This window comes from Leopardus geoffroyi, chromosome C1, assembly GCF_018350155.1.
Source record: "Leopardus geoffroyi isolate Oge1 chromosome C1, O.geoffroyi_Oge1_pat1.0, whole genome shotgun sequence".
Taxonomy (NCBI): domain Eukaryota; kingdom Metazoa; phylum Chordata; class Mammalia; order Carnivora; family Felidae; genus Leopardus; species Leopardus geoffroyi.
This window is the reverse complement of record NC_059328.1, coordinates 154,377,277-154,395,349: the sequence shown is the minus strand read 5'-3', so window position 1 is coordinate 154,395,349 and position 18,073 is coordinate 154,377,277. Positions and strand designations below refer to the sequence as shown.

Below are 18,073 nucleotides of genomic sequence, written 5' to 3'. Positions count from 1 at the left end.
TCACAATCCCAGACTTTAGCCTCTACTACAAAGCTGTAATCATCAAGACAGCATGGTATCGGCACAAAAACAGACACATAGACCAATGGAATAGAATAGAAACCCCAGAACTAGACCCACAAACATATAGGCAACTCATCTTTGACAAAGCAGGAAAGAACATCCAATGGAAAAAAGACAGTCTCTTTAACAAATGGTGCCGGGAGAACTGGACAGCAACATGCAGAGGGTTGAAACTAGACCACTTTCTCACACCATTCACAAAAATAAACTGAAAATGGATAAAGGACCTGAGTGTGAGACAGGAAACCATCAAAACCCTAGAGGAGAAAGCAGGAAAAAACCTCTCTGACCTCAGCCGCAGCAATTTTTTACTTGACACATCCCCAAGGGCAAGGGAATTAAAAGCAAAAATGAACTATTGGGACCTCATGAAGATAAAAAGATTCTGCACAGCAAAGGAAATAATCAACAAAACTAAAAGGCAACCGATGGAATGGGAAAAGATATTTGCAAATGATATATCAGACAAAGGGCTAGTATCCAAAATCGATAAAGAGCTCACCAAACTCTACACCCGAAAAACAAATAATCCAGTGAAGAAATGGGCAGAAAACATGAATAGACACTTCTCTAAAGAAGACATCTAGGTGGTCAACAGGCACATGAAAAGATACTCAACGTCACTCCTCATCAGGGAAATACAAATCAAAACCACACTCAAATATCACCTCATGCCAGTCAGAGTGGCTAAAATGAACAAATCAGGAGACTATAGATGCTGGAGAAGATGTGGAGAAACAGGAACCCTCTTGCACTGTTGGTGGGAATGCAAACTGGTGCAGCCACTCTGGAAAACTATGTGGAGTTTCCTCAAAAAATTAAAAACAGACCTACCCTATGACCCAGCAATAGCACTGCTAGGAATTTACCCAAGGGATACAGGAGTGCTGATGCATAGGGGCACTTGTACCCTAATGTTTATAGCAGCACTCTCAACAATAGCTATATTATGGAAAGAGCCAAAATGTCCATCAACTGACGAATGAATAAAGAAGATGTGTTTATGTATACAATGGACTACTCCTTGGCAATGAGAAAGAATGAAATCTGGCCCTTGGTAGCAACGTGGATGGAACTGGAGAGTGTTAGGCTAAGTGAAATAAGTCAGGCAGAGAAAGACAGCTACCATATGTTTTCACTCTTACGTGGATCCTGAGAAACTTAACAGAACACCAGGGGGGAGGGGAAGGGGGGAAAAGTTAAAAGTTACAGAGAGGGAAGGAGGCAAACCATAAGAGACTCTTAAATACTGAGAACTGAGGGTTGATGGGGGGTGGGGGAGAGGGGAAAGTGGGTGATGGGCATTGAGGAGGGCACCTGTCGGGATGAGCACTGGGTGTTGTATGGAAACCAATTTGACAATAAATTATATATAAAAAATAATTTGTGCAATTTATAAATAAACAGTGTAAAGTACTATTCTATATAATTTACAACCATGAGTTCATTTAATCTTCATAACAACCCGACGGGGAAACCAATGCAAAAGTTAAGTTTGTTTCTAAGAGTCACATATCTAATAAATGGACGATCCAGAATTGAAACTCAGGCAGCTGAGTCCTGAATCCGAGAAACCAAAGGCTTAAGCAATCCAAACAAACCAACCAACCAACCAACAAAGAAAAAAAAAAAAAAACAGTAAACCACAGGTCTGGTTAATATATTTCTTTTTTTTTTTTTATAAAAAAGTATCAAATTTATTTCAATATCTAGTTCCATTTTTAAACTAAAGCTGGTGGACAATTTTTTGTAATTTAAAATTTATTATCAGAGGGGAGGAAAACATTAATAAGCTATCATATACTGACAGCAAATAAAATTACTGCACTATGCATTTATAAAAGCCTGTTTAATAGTAAAAAGTTCCAGTTATCTACTTAACTAAAGGAAAGATCCTTTAGCTCTTTATTTCTAATTTTAACACATATCTCATTTTGACACAATTTACCTTTTTCATCCAATTACTGGTATGATGACCAAAATTTTTCCAAATGTTAAGCCTTTCTTTACCACTTATGAGTTACGACTTAACTATTACTTTTTAAGAATTCCTTAAAAGAAATTTGAAATTTTAATTTTCACCGTGAACCTGTTTCATCAGAAAGCAGAATATCACTACTAGGTAAGTTAAAACAAAGAATGGAATAAAAACACAAAAATGGCATCTATATAATGAGCAAATTATCTGATAAGACATTTTAACTACTTCACATTTCTACTTAGCACAGGAAAGAGTAAACTGGTTCCAAGGTAACACAAGGTTTGGCATTTTTACTGCAAGCTTTAAATCATAGTGTTATTCTACTCAACAAGACATCTCTAAGAAAATTGCAGTGTTCATAAGTACAAAAACTGTTATATCTGGTAGGTGGTATTCTATATAGTCAATAAGAGAATTCTTTATAAAATTAGATTTTAAAAAATGCAGAATATCTGATAATTATCTCAAAGGTTAAAATGAGAAAATGCAGAACACAAAAAGTCATTAGTTAATATGTGGCTTTGAGAAAGCCAGAAATGATTCTATTCCAAGAAATAAGCAATAATGATAAAAGATATAATTAATATACTATATGCCTTTTAAGCCAAAGCACACTTTTCACCTCAGGACAGTTTTGATTTTTACATTCTTAACTCCTTTCGTCCAGAAAGGGCCCCATTCTAAGCCATTATTTGAAAAGAATTCATAATGTATTTATAGAATAAATGCCAATTTACAATAACTGTCAACAGACTTCTACACCAAAGCCTACAAGTTGCAGTAGTAGAGGTCACACCTAACATGATCCTTCCATGTGCTCAGACTTCAGTGACTACAAATTACTGTCATAAAAGTCAGAAAAGAAACCTCAGTGGGTCCTTCCAAAGCTGCTTAATTTTCCAAGTGATTTTTCTCTGGTTATAGAGCCTGTTCATTCCTTCAATCCTTCTTCAGTCGTTTAGCTTTTGCAATATTTTCTTGACGTTTTTGTTTCTTCTTTTGTTCCTTTTCCCTGGCTTCAATCATCTTGGCTAATTTCCAGGACCGTATAGCACTTGCTAGAAACAATGGAGTAAGGGCCAAAATAACCGTTGTAAGGAAGCCATATGGGTCCTTTGCAGCCCATTCCACAACGTACTCAGCCCAAGCCTTTATATCAAATATCTTGGTAGTGTCTTATGCTTGAGTAGTTATTTCCAACTTTGTCCTGCGATTATTAGTGAGCCAATTACAATTTCAGATGACCCTTGCTTGTCTTCTTCTTCTTTAGCTCTACCATATACTTGTGAGAGAAGATTTAAATTCTATATCCTCCAGGTCGGAAGCCCGGTTCATAAATTTCTGTATAGCTCTTGGCTTTACAGCAGGACAAATACGGGCATGGATTTGAGGTGTGATTAATGTGAGTGTATATATGTTCCTTAACTTAGTTTCAGAATATTCAACTTACCAAGTGATAGTCTATGTATGGATTTCACTAATATGAAAGAGTTCAAAGAGTTAAACACAAAGATGTATAGCATAGTCTGATATAAAGCAGCAGAGGCAACAATTGAGAAGAATCAAAACTTTCATTAAAAAAAAAAAGTTTATTTATTTATTTATTTTCTTGAGAGATTGAGAGAGAGACAGAGAGCAAGCAGGGGAGGGGCAGAAAGAGAGGGAGACACAGAATCCAAAGCAGGCTCCAGGCTCCGAGCTGTCAGCACAGAGCCCAATATGGGACTCAAACCCACGAACTGTGAGATCATGACCTGAGATGAAGTCAGACACTTAACCGACTGAGCCATCCAGGTGCCCCAAGAAGACTCAAAACTTTAAAACAAGTAGTCCCAGGCTCCGCCAAGAGTAGAGAACAGTGTTTCCTTTTTTTACCCCCATGAAAAAGTAGTAACTTGCTCTTTCTCCAACAACGGATGATAGATAGATGGCCAGGTAGAAGATAAACAGATAACACACAGATGACCCTTACTTCCTCATGCCAACCAGATTTCTCTTCTGTTCTTTTTCTCTCCCCCAAATGGGATAACTTCAAGCTTGAGTTCATGAATGTCTCTCTGGATACCTGCAGTGTCCGAAATAGTAGCCATGAACCACAAGTGGCCACATAAATTAATTAAAATAAGCAAGTTAAAAATTGAGTTCCTCAGTCCATTCACTACATGTGGCTAGTAGCCACTGACAGCACAGATATGGGAGCTGCTCACCACCATAAAAACTTCTGCTCTAGAGAAAGACGGGAGCCACTGTCAGTTCTGTCCCCTGAAAGTGGTACTGACGCATCTTTTCTGATTTACTCTATTTTTGTGTCATCACAGAGCTACACAATTAAGTTTAAGAAAACCATCTACTATAAACATTGAAATTATTTGGCAACATTTACTTTATCAGACATTTCGTTCAGTCTGCCAACATTCCCTGATCAAAATCATTGGCAAGATTCCGTGGATTTTTTTTTTGCCTTGCATGACATCCTTCCAAGTAGCTAGAAGTAGAGAATTTAATATATACTTCTTTTAATCAAAGAAAATACAACGCATAGCTTATTGTTTTCTTTACCTAAAAGTTTCATCTAACGTCATGCATTATTAGGAAAACATCACCTTTACCATTTTGTCTATTCTGATATGTGCTCGCCTCACCTTGTCTCTCAGAATTGTATCCAAATGCATCAAACAATTTCTGTATTTAATTTCCATAATATTATATCCTTAGTAGACTGGCAACAATTAAGCCACTGAGTCAGCAACTAATACAATTTGACATGATGATTTTTCCATAAATATGGGAAGAGTTCCTCCATAATCTCTTTTGCTAAAGTAAAGTGAGTTATACTATCTGTTAATATTTTCCTCCATCAGATACTTACTTATCACTTACTATAAGCCTGATAATGTATTAAATGTGCCCTCAAAGTTCTTACAATACAATTAAGCTAAAATTACTAAAATAAAAAAAAGTGGTATCTGTTGCCCTTTGAGTTCCCATAGGATGAAGATGCCTGCCTAAATTCAAATCTCTGCTCACTTTCTCCAAAAACCACACAGATACAAAAAGGGAGCAAATAAAACCATCCATCATCCATGCTTACAGAATAACTTGGAGACAAAGATTGTGACAAATTGCAACTTATATGTAAGTAGGGTAGAAGCATCCAAAGCTTCTTTGAGTGGAGAACCACTGTAAGGCTGGGGCCACAACAAAAACAAGGAGGCGAGAGTGGGATACAGAAGCAACAGAACCCACCAAGATATAACATCACTTTCAGAAGAAGAAAGTTCCAGCAGGCCTGGAAAAATGCCAGAACAGAGATAAGACCTGCTGGATCAGAGCACTGGCTCCGAGAGAACTGAAGACAAGGGGCAGAAAAGTGCACAGGAGTGGATGCAGCAGTCCTGGAAGAGGTATGGCCTCTGGGGGAAGGGAGGGCACTTGGCCCCCCGGGGGCATCCCTTGGAGGCCAGGTGGTAAAGAGAAAGTAGCAACAATTGTTCAAATTAAGGAAAACTAAGAAACCAAAGAGAACCAGGACCAGAAGACACACCAACTTGCTTCTCTGTGGAGAGAAAATTGTACTTTCAGTCCAACAGAATAAGGCATTCTCAAACCAGAAATATAAGTGAACCGCTCAAATCTCTCACCTCTGCACAGGGAATCAAGGTGATACAACGTAACTTTAAACCTGTAACAGTCCAGAGAACACAGTCCTCATGAGCCTTCCCTTAGGAATCTACTAGAGGGTGAGCTTCATCCAGCCAGATATGAGTTGAGAAACTTCAGCAAAAAGACCTTTGGTGAGCACTGAAGATATTCAACATCTATACCTAATTGCAGATTTAGGACTACAATAAAGGTGGGGGAAAAGATTAAAGATAGAATATACCTGTTATATATTCTGCCAGAATTTAAAAATGTAACTAAAGACATGGGAGGAGAAAAAAAGGGGAAAAAAGGGAAAAAAATGAAACACATTTTACTGTGTTTACACAGTTTACACAGTTTTACTGTGTTTACATTTACTGAATACTGGATAGTGAAAAGAGGATATTGTTTTAAGCTGACAAATCAGTTAGCGGAAGCCTAAAAAAGGAATTAAAGGGACTAAGGTAATAAACGTAATCATTAGGAAAAAAAAAGAAATGTTCCTAAACCAAATTAAATACTCTGTCTACTCCAGACCCCTGAAAAAAGAAAGGCAAGGAAACAGACCACATGGTGAAACATAGTATCTATAACAATATCTATAACAATATATACAGTATATATATATAAATCTATAACAATCAGTATATATATATAAATATTATATATATATAAATATATATATAAATCTATAACAATATATACAGTAAATATAAAAATATATACAGTAAAATATATACAGTAAAATACAGTAAAATATATACAGTAAAATACAGTAAAATATATACAGTAAAATATATACAGTAAAATAAAAAAATATATAAAAAATAATAAAAAACCAATATATACAGTAAATATAAAAAATAAATATAAAAAAATAATATAAAAAATAAAAATATATAAAAATATAATAAGTAAATATAAAAATATAAAAAAATAATAAGTTGATTATTGATGTGACCAAACATATCAGTCACATTAATATATATAAATAAGCTTGATTTACTTGTTAAAGAGATTTTCAGATTGACTCACAAAGTAAAGCCCAACTCTATGCTACATACCGTCAACATACTTAAAGAGGTTCAGGAATGTTAAAAATAAAGAGTTGGACAAAGTTTTATCAGGCAAATATAAGTAATAAAAATGTAGGGTGCCCTAGGACCCTTGCAACCCCGCTGGCATGTCTCAGGCTGACTTTGACAAAGCTGGTGAGGATGCTAAATACCCCAAGACCAAGTCAGCAGATAATGAGATGACGTTCCCCTACAGCCGCTACAAACAAACAACTGCAGATGACACAAACAGCGTGGCCTGGGCTGTCGGATCTCAAAGGCAAGGCCAGGTGGGATGCCTGGAATCAGCTAAAAGGGACTTCCAAGGAAGATGCCCTTAAAGCTTACATCAACAAAGTAGAAGATCTAAAGAAAAAATAGGGAATATAAGCGACTGGATTTGGCTCCCAGCAGTGCATTTCATTTAAACTAATACAATGCCTTGTTTTTCTACTACTGCAGACGACATGAACTAATGAAAATAACCAGTTAACCTAGATCCTGAAGACTGTACGGAATATGGCTCTAACAGAGTAGAGCTGAAATGGTTATTGACCTTTGCTGAGTAGTTTTTATCTATAGATCTAAGGTGCATCTGTTTCAGTAAGTAAAAAAAAAAAAAACTTTTTTTAATAAAAATAAATTAATGCAGGTTTGATATCTTGATATTGGATGAAGTATAAATCATCACAAAAAGCATTAAATGAAACAAGGAAAGACATGTTAAAATGATAAAGGTCATGCTTCAAAACAAAGATAGTATTTTTAAATAGCCATAAACACTACCACCACGTTTATAAAACAGAAAGTCCAGGAAATGCCAGGAGAGACAGTCAGAAACAAAATAATAATAGAAGACTTTAATGTATCAATCCCAGACCAAGAAAATCAAGTGAATAAAAATAAAGGAAGGATATAAAACACTTTTCACACCATGAATAAGGGTGATCTTATGAATCTATATTGAATTTTACCACCAATAACAATTTACATACCTTTTTCTCAAAGGCATATGGAAGATTCATATAAATTAATCATGTTATATCACACAGAAAACCTCATTTTCATAATACAGACAAAACTCAAATCACATTCTCTGATTAGAGTATAATATTAATAGAAATTAATAACAACATTTCTAAAGTGTCTTTTCTAGCTGAAAATGTAAAACTTGCTACTGAACAACTCTGGTAAAGGAAAAATGCTAAATTAAGTTTCAGAATTTCTTTTAAAAATAATGATAATAAAAACAGAATGTATGGGATATGATTAAAGCTGCGACTAAAGAGGAATTCATAGCCTTAAACACTTACATCAATAAAAATAAAGAATGAAAAGAAATGAATTAAAATCCCAACCTGAAGTCCTTGGGAAAAACAAAGACACAAACGTTGTAAAGCACAAGAAAGGAAATGGTAAAAATAAAGCAGAAATTAACTATCAGAAAAATATTAGAATTAATAAGTTAAAATGCTGTTTCTTAGGAGTGGAAATCACTTGGTAACTTATTTAGGGATAAAAAGCAGAGGCGGGGAGGCGTGCCTGGGTAGCCCAGTCGTTTAAGCGGTTAAGCATCCGACTCTTGATCTCGATCCAGGTCATGATCTCACAGTTTGTGAGTTCAAGCCCTGCATCAGGCTCATGGTGCAGAGCCTGCTTGGGATTCTGCCTCTCCCTCTGTCTGCCTCTCCCCTGCTTGTGCTCTCTCTCTCTCAAAATAAATAAATAAACTTAAAAAAAAATTTTTTTAAAGGGTGGGGGGAAGCATAATACACACAATAAGAAATAATCACTGAAAGAGAAGTAGTTAAAACACTAAAGAGACTATTTTGTACAGTTCTATGCAAATAATACAGAGATGAAATAGTAATTTCCCAGTAAGTTTAATTGATCAAAATTGATCCCATTAAATATAGGTGGCTTAAGTACACTAACTTCCATGGGAAAAAAAAAAATTAGAAAAAAATATAAAAACCCCACCTCCTTAAAAAGGCCTCAGGCCCAAATGGCTTCACAGGAGAGTTCTACCAAACCTACAAATAGCAGATAATTCTAATTATGCTTAAATTCTTCCAGAACATAGAAAAAGAAAGAATACTTCCAAATTTTTTTTTTTTTTTAATAAAGCAAGTAGAACAGGGCTAATTAAGCCTAATGAAGATACCAGGAAAGCATAGTTGAATTGCTTACCACTACAAACATAAGACATTAGACATTGTTTGTTCCCAGCCCCAAGGCTTGGGATTAGTAATGGAGAGCCCTGAGGTCAGCTGCCCACAAGCACTAGGTATCTACATTGCCCTTGTTTGCCCTGCTGGGGATACCTGAACCAGGTGTCAGTTGCTGCAGGTACAGGGCCAGCCTGGCATTGCAAATTCCAAAGGAAATGAAGGGAGAAGATTTTTTTTAAATGTGTTATTTATTTTTGAGAGAGAGAGACACACACACAGAGCGTGAGTGGAGGAGGGGCAGAGAGAGAGAGGGAGACACAGAATCCGAAGCAGGCTCCAGGCTGTGAGCTGTCAGCACAGAGCCCAATGCAGGGCTCAAACCCCTGAACTGTGAGATCATGACCTGGGCTGGAGCCAGACACTTAACTGACTGAGCCACCCAGAAGCCCCAAGGGAGAAGTTTTTACTTTAGCCTCCTACAACCAGGCTGAGCTGCGTCCTGCCCCAGGCCAGTGCTACAGTTCCACACAGGTTCAAACCACTCTCTCTCCCTCATCCCTCAACTCAGGGGTTTCTCATGGTTTCCTCCATTTTTCCCTCCCTTGTTCCTCTGGGGTGGATTTGAGAAGGGGGAGGGGAAGAGCCAGCAGTCCTACTAGGTCCACCTCTTGGGCGGAACTGAGCTCCAGCAGAGAAAGGACATTTGATGGGTTTGACTAAAACTCAGAATTCTTGAAAGGATGTGCTGGAAGATAAAGCTAGCAAGTAATTTCAAAATTATGAAGGCAGCGAATGATCTGATTTGGGCTCTAAACTAGATTTGGTAGATCCCTGAATGTTTTCCAGCAAAGGAAGACTTATTAAAACAGTGTTACAGAAAGATCAATCCAGTGATAACCATTTAGGGGGATGTTGCAGTATCTAGAGTCCCATCCTAGTCAAAGTACAGGCCCCAAGCCAACAGCATCGGCCTCACCGGCATCACCAGGAACTTGTTACAATGCAGACTCCCAGAACTATGGAGTCAGAGTCTGCGTTTTAATAAAATCTTCAGGAAATTTATGTGTACATTAAAGTATGAGAAGCAGTGCCTCAGGCATCATAAAATACCAGCTGAAAAAAGAAGAGTTGGATGCAGGAAAAATTGTATTTCAAAGATAGGGGTAAGGTTAGAGAAGACAGTAAGGTTTCAAGATTGGGTCGCAGGGAGTGTATGAGACCTGGCCCCAAGAACAAATTCATAATGACGTTGACTATGGTTAATGGCTTACAGCTGCATCACCACCAATTTTCAAAATAATCTAAATTGTTAAATCATAGTAATATTTCAATTTGGAAAAAAATCATTAGAAATCCTGCTATTACTCTTTTGACTCTCGAAGATTTTACATGGCTTATGTTTTTAATGAAACTATCCATCTGATTTTCCATTTTCTTTCTTACAGTGTGGTAGATTTAGAGTCTTTCCCCAAAGTTCCCTTTGTCACTAACCTGGGCATTTTTCCAAGCCCAAAGATAGTAGTGAAAATTATAGGCTCTTCCTACATACTTTTCTTTTTTAAGAACTAGAACTGGGTTCCATATTAGCAAGCCTCAATCTTTCCCTATTTGTAGGGTTTTTTTTTAAACATCTCCTTTTTTTTAAGCACCTTCACAGTCCTGATCAAAACACAGAAGACTTCTTCAAAAGGAGCTAAATTCATTAGTGTGCAATTAAGGGAGTTGGTTTATATGGTTTATACAATTTCTTACTGAACATGCATGCAGCTTTGTAAATATCATAATAGAGAAATTTGAAAGCATCTTAAACAGCCAAGTGTTGAAAGAGCTACTCATTAATACAGAATGTCAATTTAGTTAATATAATGTAAATAATATAGAAATAACAATATAGAAATAGAAATCATAATCAAGATAAAATGAGTCCCTCTGTGAAATACAAATGTACCACATCACCCTCAGCATGTTTTACCTCTCTGTTAAAGTTAAAATTAAGAAAATGCTGTTCTCTTCAGTAACAATCTGGCTCATTAAAAGAGTAATATGTCTTTTAATAATAAAATAAAAATAAAAGTATTAAAAATAAAAGTTAAAAATAAAAGTACTCTTCATTAATTGGAATATATCACATATACAAATAGAAGCAAAGAAGCATATCACCTTCAGATTAGCAATAATTTAAAAAAAAAGTCTCAGTGCTGACAAGGATGCAACAAAATAGATACTATTTACATCAAAGCTGGGAGTCTAAATTACCACAAACATTTTAGAAAGAAATAAAAAATTATCTGTTAAAATGAAAATGTCACATACTTTTGACCCAGGAATCCTATTTTACTTTTAATATAGCTAACCAAAAAAAAAAAAAAAAAAAAAAAGCATCATTGTAGTGGTATTTCTATAGTGATGTTTATTGTAGTAGTATTTATAGTGATAAAAATAAAAACTGAACAATCAGCCCTCTGGCACCCTCTCAATCTGAATAGATACCAGTCCTCCAGCTGTAAACATCTGTTGGAAACTGATAAATATCAGCTGTTTTTAAAGTTTAAATATGTTGACTCATTATATCTTTAAAAGAGTTCAAATATTTTACGTGAAAATGTTACACTACATGAAATCTAATATCCCACTAATGAATTTACCTTTGACAAACGATTTGGTTGTCCCTAAGAGCCTAGCTGCTAATGGATATGGCATCATAATATTTATGTGACAAAAAATAATACTAACAGTAGAATTTAACTGATTTACAAAACAAACTGTTTTCACATACAGAACAAGAAATATATACATCTACTCTACAGATATTTATTAAATTCCTCCTACTTCCCAGATACTCCCCTACATTCTGAGCATGCTGCAAAACAGATTTGATGCTGGCTTTCAAGGAGCTCATGATCATGAGCAAGACAGACATCAATCAAATAAACAAACAAAATAAATAAACAAAAGGTATGTACACAATTAGAAATTGTGAACAGGATGCTATGAAAGAAAATAATAAGGAGGGGTTTCATTCTATAGATTAGGAAGTTGGGAATGTGCACTCTGGGAAAATGACATTTCATCTATTAGGGTTGAGAAGTCAGCCTTACAAAAGTAGGGAACAAGTCCTCCAGGCAAGTCAAGAAGTCTCTTATTTATTTATGAGACTGGCTTATTTTTTTAAAAATGAATCACAATGTCTAATTGGTACTTCATTAAAGCTCAATATTTACTTATTGAATCCAACCATGGATGCATGCTATTCCGTCTCTCTTAGCAAAGGGCTATGTGTTGAATTTTGGCACAATGAGGCACGTGAGAAAAGCTAAAATATTTTGAAAGTGAGTACCACATATTTATTTGCAACTAACACACCGATTATAAAAGGCCTAAGACATACATACAAAAATTGACATAATTAAACATATATGCAATTAACCCTTTACAGAGCTGTGTTTTTATGGCTCCTGTCTCTTCTTTCTACGTGTCCATAATAGTCATAGTTCAAAACCTTCCTCTCCATATCATCTCTAACTACGTGGAATGATTTCCATCTGGGAGAAAGACTTGTGAGGGGTCATAGAGGTCTGAATCAGAATGAGTGAGGATCCTGTGCAGTTTGAAAAGTATTCCCCGGTTCTAGGGAATAGATCCTTTTTCCTTCCCTATTTCAGAATAAATAAGGTTTTATGATCACTGTCATGGAACTCAGTTCAACAAGTAGAGCATTCATTGTGTACATCCCCATACCATACCCAGCTCTGTAGGGGAATCCAAAAGTGTGTTTTGTTTTGTTTTATTTGAGAGAGAGAGAGAGAGAGAGAGAGAGAGAGAGAGAGAGAGAGAGAGAGTGTGTGTGTGCTTGAGAGTAGGGGAGGGGCAGAAGGAGAGGGAGAGGGAATGTTAAGCAGGCTCCATGCTCAGAGACTGTGAGCTCATATCTTGAGCCGAAACCAAGAGCTGGATGCTTAACCAACTAACCCATCCAGGAGTCCCCCACAGCATGTTTATTCTCAGCTCACTACAAGACATGTTCCATGGATCTTTGGAATCTGGCCCTCTAGTTACATTATTCAAGTGTTACTTTTCCTCTCAGACCTATTGTTAGCTAAGCTCTTTTGACCACAATTTCCTTTTATCTATCTTCTCCCTTGGTATTGGCACAAATGCCATAACCACAGTCCTGGACACTTTGTTTTCCTGGCTCATCTTCCTCTCTTTACCTTCTACATAGCTTTCCCCAAAGTTTCATAATTGGACATTTAATGCGGGGTATCTCATACCCACTTAGAGTCTACCATCAAGCTCAGATGGGTCCCAAATCCTTATCTGTGGCCCAGATCTCTCTCCATACTCCACATTCTGATCTCCTACACTCTCCTCACATGACTTGGATGCCTTACGGACAGCTCATGATAAACCCAGACACTTTCACTTTGCTCTGGTTCTGTTCTTCCTCCTTCATTTCCTGTACTCACAAAGACTCCTTAAACCATTCAGGATTCTAGAAGTGATCCTAGTCTCTTCCCTCCTTTTCACCTTCCATATCCAATTGATCACAAGATCCTGACAGTTTTGCCCTCTTTATATCCCTCCATTCTTCTCCTTCTTTCCTTGGTTAGACTCTTAGGTCTTGCATGGAGAAATTCAACAGTGATTTTTTAAGCTAGTCTCTGCCTTCCCTTTCACTGTCTTCACAAACCACCCAATGTATCCTCCATAATTCCATCAAAGGGGCTGTGTTAGAATATCAAAGTACAGTACTGGGGCACCTGGGTGGCTCAGTCAGTTAAGCCTCTGACTTTGGCTTAGGTCATGATCTCACGGCTCATGAGTTCAAGCCCCATGTTGGGTTCTGTGCTGACAGCTCAGAGCCTACAGCCTGCTTCAGATTCTGTGTCTCCCTCTCTCTCTGCCCTTCTCCTGCTCACACTGTCTCTCTCTCTCTCTCAAAAATAAACGTTAAAAAAAATTTAGAATATCAAAGTATAGTATCAAGTTAAATGTAGTGTTTAATGACAACACTAAAAGGTTAAAAAATTCAGGAAAGAGAAAAATATATCCATTTTCCTCCCCATTAACTCCCTCTGAAAGCATCAGTTTTCTAAGAAACAAGGTCACCTGAAATATCTCCCTTGTGAACTCAACAGAAATTTTAACCAAAAAATCCTCATCATTAGGATTGGCTATTTATAAGGGCAAAGGAAGTAAATAAAGAGCACAGACAGGTATGTTTCAGGACTAGTCTCCCCACGAGTGCCCTCACTGGGGTCCTGATAAAATGAGACACAAAGCAGGAAAATTGGAATAGTGACATAGAGTGGCAAAAACAGGTTCCGGGAGATCAGGATTCCACATACCTAGATACAGGGTTTTATCCCAAAGACGCCCTTCAGGTAATTTACCACTAACTCTGTGCTTGTCCTGCTGGTATCATCTCCCACTTCATTTGACTGAGGAAGTTTTTGTTGAACGTCTCTTCTATGCCCTATTGTGAGCACTGGAGGGTATGAAAAGGAATGTAAAACATAATAGCCCCTGTCCTTACGAGTCTACATTCTAATTGTGGAGTTAACACATTAAGGCAAACATCCATGAAAATATGCTAAGTGAGAAGCTACAAAAATAAATGGTAACAGAAAGTAGGCAAGTGCAGTAAGATGGACAGAAAAAGAGGCTGGAGTAGGCTGGGTCCACAGGCAGGTCCTGGTGAGAGGGTAATTGGGCCCGTATTGGTGTTGTTGCCCAAAGATTTTGTGATTTACACACATTTGTGTACGGAGCATGTTAGAAGTGTCCCCACCCCAGAAGGTGATAATGTAGGCCAGAAAAAAGTACATCAAAAATTTATTTAATAAAGCAAACCATGAAGGGCTCTGTAAGTGATAAATTTAATTTTTCAATGGTCAAATTCTCTGCCTAAGGACTGGTGAATCAGGTGGAATCATTTCTTCTGCTCTTTGAAGATCAGTCAGGGGATGCTGGGTTTCACTGCACATATCTGAAGATTTTCCACACCCACAAAGCCCTCCAGCTATAGCTCAGCATTGTGTACCACTGGACATTCAATCTTAAAAGAAGTAAAACACTACCCTCTAGTGTCCAATGAGCAGAACTGTGAAAATTTAGCATGTTTCTTCATATTTTTCAACAGTAGCCAAGGCCTAGGCCGAGAGCAGTATTCAGTATTCAGGTTTTAAATGGGTTTGCAATTAAAAGGACTAGAGCACCTTGATAGGATAAAAGTAAACCCTTCAAGAAATGAAATTCTGAATCAGAGAAGATTAAATTGTTTCAAAATGGGCCGAATACTCTAATTACCACCATGACTCTGCATTTATGCAAATTTTTCCTCTAAGGAATTCAAAATTTGACTTAAAATCCAGAAACCTTGACTCCTGGTCCAACCCTTACCATGTAGTGAAAGCACATTCATTTAAACTAACTGTTCAGTAGGACATTTATTAGAATCTACCTCTTCTTGGCCCTAGCCACATGTGTTCTTTTCCTGCTCTAAATTCCAATAAGACTTGAGTCTACATTTGTTCAGGTCTTGTTTCCTGGTGGCAAGCAATATTTTTAGTTCCTTTGTGGCCCCTGAGATGGGCATGGTATGTAAAGTGCGCTTAAAAAATGTTTGAATGAGGGGCGCCTGGGTGGCTCAGTCAGTTGGGCCTCTGACTTCAGCTCAGGTCATGATCTCACGGTTTGTGAGTTCGAGCCCCACGTCGGGCTCTGTGCTGACAGTTTGGAGCCTGCTTCGCATTCTTGTCTCCCTCTCTCTCTGCCCCTCCCCTGCTCACATGCTGTCTCTATCTCTCAAAAATAAATAAAGATTTTTTTTTTTTAATTTTAAAAAAAGGAATAGTACCGAGCATTCACAAAAAAGGTACTTGTTCTTTAAAAAAAAAAAAGTTTGAATGAATGAATGGACAGATGGATATGTGATAGATGGTAAAATAATCACCCTTATTTAAAGAAGAGAAAAAATAGTATTCGTTGTGCAATTACAAATACACCCACAAAGCTCACTGCACTGGCTCCGAGGCCATAGCATACAACTAATAAAGAATATCAGGAAGGCAAGAATGGCTCCAAATCAAGCCTGGGAGCTACTACTGTACTCTGCTGACATGAGGAATGGATGCTCTAGCTCTGTCTGCTCCTTGTGGAGGCCCTCTAAGGATTACACAGACATGTGAGCACAAAAGGAGAGAAGAAATCTTGAGAAAGTTGGAACAGGTACCTCACCCTACTATCCTCAGAAAACGCTCTTCAGGGTTTAGTTCAGTTAGAACTAAACACACAAGTCAATGCTTCCTTGGAGCTGGGTAGAAATGTCATAAACAATGGCTCCTGTAGGCACCACTGAATCAGTCAATCCTTGAGTTTCTGGTTCTGGTTCAGTCACAATTTCTGGTTCAGGTGCTCTGTGGGTGGTGGCTGGGAATGGTTGGGTGATGTTGGTGGTTGGAATGCAATAACGCAATTAATATTGGATGACTACCTGGTTCAGACTCTTTAAATGCTCTTTGCTTTCTCTTGAAGGAGCAAGCTAAAAAAGTGTAAATGTATGCAGTAGGTATGTATACTTGCCCAGAGACTTCTCCAGACAAGCTCCACTTGTCTCCTCCACAGCAAGTTGCTCAAAGATATCTGCTCTTTGTTCTCATTCCTTTAAACTGTGTACCTCGACTCTATATTCTAAAGAGCTCTTTTACAGGTAACTTGACTCAGTCACAACGTGATAGACTTCAGGACAATTTTTCATATCTCCCTCTCTCCCAGGACCATAAGTATGAAAAGAAATTCACTGTGGTGCTCTCTTTGGGTATGGTGACAACTAGATGACAGGCCTGCCTTTTGGCCAGGGTTCCATTTCCCTAGAGAACAGGAGGTACTGGAAGAGGTAGGAAATAAGAGGCAAAAATGAAGAAACCAAGGGAAAACGGCCTATGTACACAACACATACAGAACACACAGACACGCGTGTGGTTCTAACTGCCAAACTCTACTAAAGAATGTTTGAGACCAGTACCATTTTCTTATCATGTACTAATTCTTTGGCCACCTTTTACCCCAATATTTAGACTTTTTCCATAAAGAACTCCACAGGTCTCCTTGGTGAATACCAGGGTCTTTTTTAGTGCTTATTCTCTTTGGTCTTTCTTCAACTTCTGACATTTCTGATATTTTTGATTACCCAATCCTAGAACAGTCTCCTTCTGATTTGCCTCCCAAGATTATCATTTGTTAGTTAATGGGAATCCAAAACCCTTCCATTTTTTTTAAGAATCCAAATATTTTGGTATGTTTCAAATGTATACTGTTACTAAATTAAAGCTTTAATACATCTGCACAAAATATAGTGACATGATTTCACTTGAAAAGCATGTCAAAAATCTAAACTTGAAGCCATGTGTGACTGTGAGGGTCCATGGCAGTAGGACAGTGATACAGGCTTCTCCTACCTCTCCCCTTGGCTTCTACATCGCTTTCATCAATTCCTATTCCTCTTCTTGCTTGCAAGACTCAATCTTCAGTCCCAACACCCTTCTACTTACTTTCCTTTGGCCTCCTGATCCTGTCTCCTAAGGCCAATTGTCAATTTATACTAATGGCTGCTCAACTGATTTCCCAAACCTAACCCAAGCCTAGTTCCAATACCTCTAGTGTCCTAGAGAACATCTAAATCTTTCTATCTGCAAACTGAACACATCAGCCTCGCACTGGGTAGCAAATTAGCTTTTCTATTTCTCCTGACTCAAATCTCATTTCAACAGAAGCTGAGGGTTTCATACAGGGTTAGATGCAGAGAAGGTGCCCATCCTATTTGAGCTTTCAGAACTGGGTATAGGTCTGAAACAGAGATTAATCTGAAGAAGTTTGGCAGATAAGCAAAGCTAGTTATAATGTGATGGAAAATAAGCTGTTATAACGTTCTAGAACAAGAAAGCCCTCAGAGTAAAGGGCAGACTCTGAGCTTCACACAGAAACTAGGGTATAGGTTATGGGTAGGCAGGAAGTTTTTAAGACATCTCCTTCATGCCATAGATCCAAGTTTTATGCATTAGTTATGTGCATATCATGGCAATAAGCTGAAAAATACAATTTGTAAATTACGTTTAACTTTTGCTTATCCTTCCATAAATTATTTACTTTGTGGATTTTCG

The 18,073-nt window shown here is 37.5% G+C and overlaps 1 protein-coding gene, 1 long non-coding RNA gene and 1 pseudogene across 2 annotated transcripts in view; 1 reads left to right on the top strand and 2 right to left on the bottom strand.

Annotated features, from left to right (window-relative positions):
• Positions 1–2,815: 2,815 nt before the first annotated feature.
• LOC123596899 (small integral membrane protein 15-like) lies at positions 2,816–3,379 on the bottom strand. The gene is made up of 2 exons (XM_045475136.1): positions 3,328–3,379; positions 2,816–3,219 (listed from the first exon to the last, which is right to left on the bottom strand). Exons 1-2 carry the CDS (start codon positions 3,377–3,379, stop codon positions 2,984–2,986), a joined length of 288 nt encoding a protein of 95 aa, XP_045331092.1. The 3' UTR covers positions 2,816–2,983.
• Positions 3,380–3,860: 481 nt separating this feature from the next.
• The window catches only part of LOC123599008, a 48,690-nt gene continuing 34,477 nt past the window's right edge, over positions 3,861–18,073 (bottom strand). Inside the window, exon 3 of the long non-coding RNA XR_006712929.1 lies at positions 3,861–4,109. This is a non-coding gene — a long non-coding RNA (uncharacterized LOC123599008). The remainder of the gene's footprint in view (positions 4,110–18,073) is intronic.
• LOC123599005 lies at positions 6,858–7,131 on the top strand (annotated as a pseudogene).

Coding starts and splice junctions, on each gene's coding strand:
- LOC123596899 (XM_045475136.1), bottom strand. CDS start 3,379: ATGAACCGGGCTTCCGACCTGGAGGATATAGAATTTAAATCTTCTCTC. Junction 3,220..3,327: donor ATTTAAATCTTCTCTCACAA/GTATATGGTAGA, acceptor CTCAAGCATAAG/ACACTACCAAGATATTTGAT.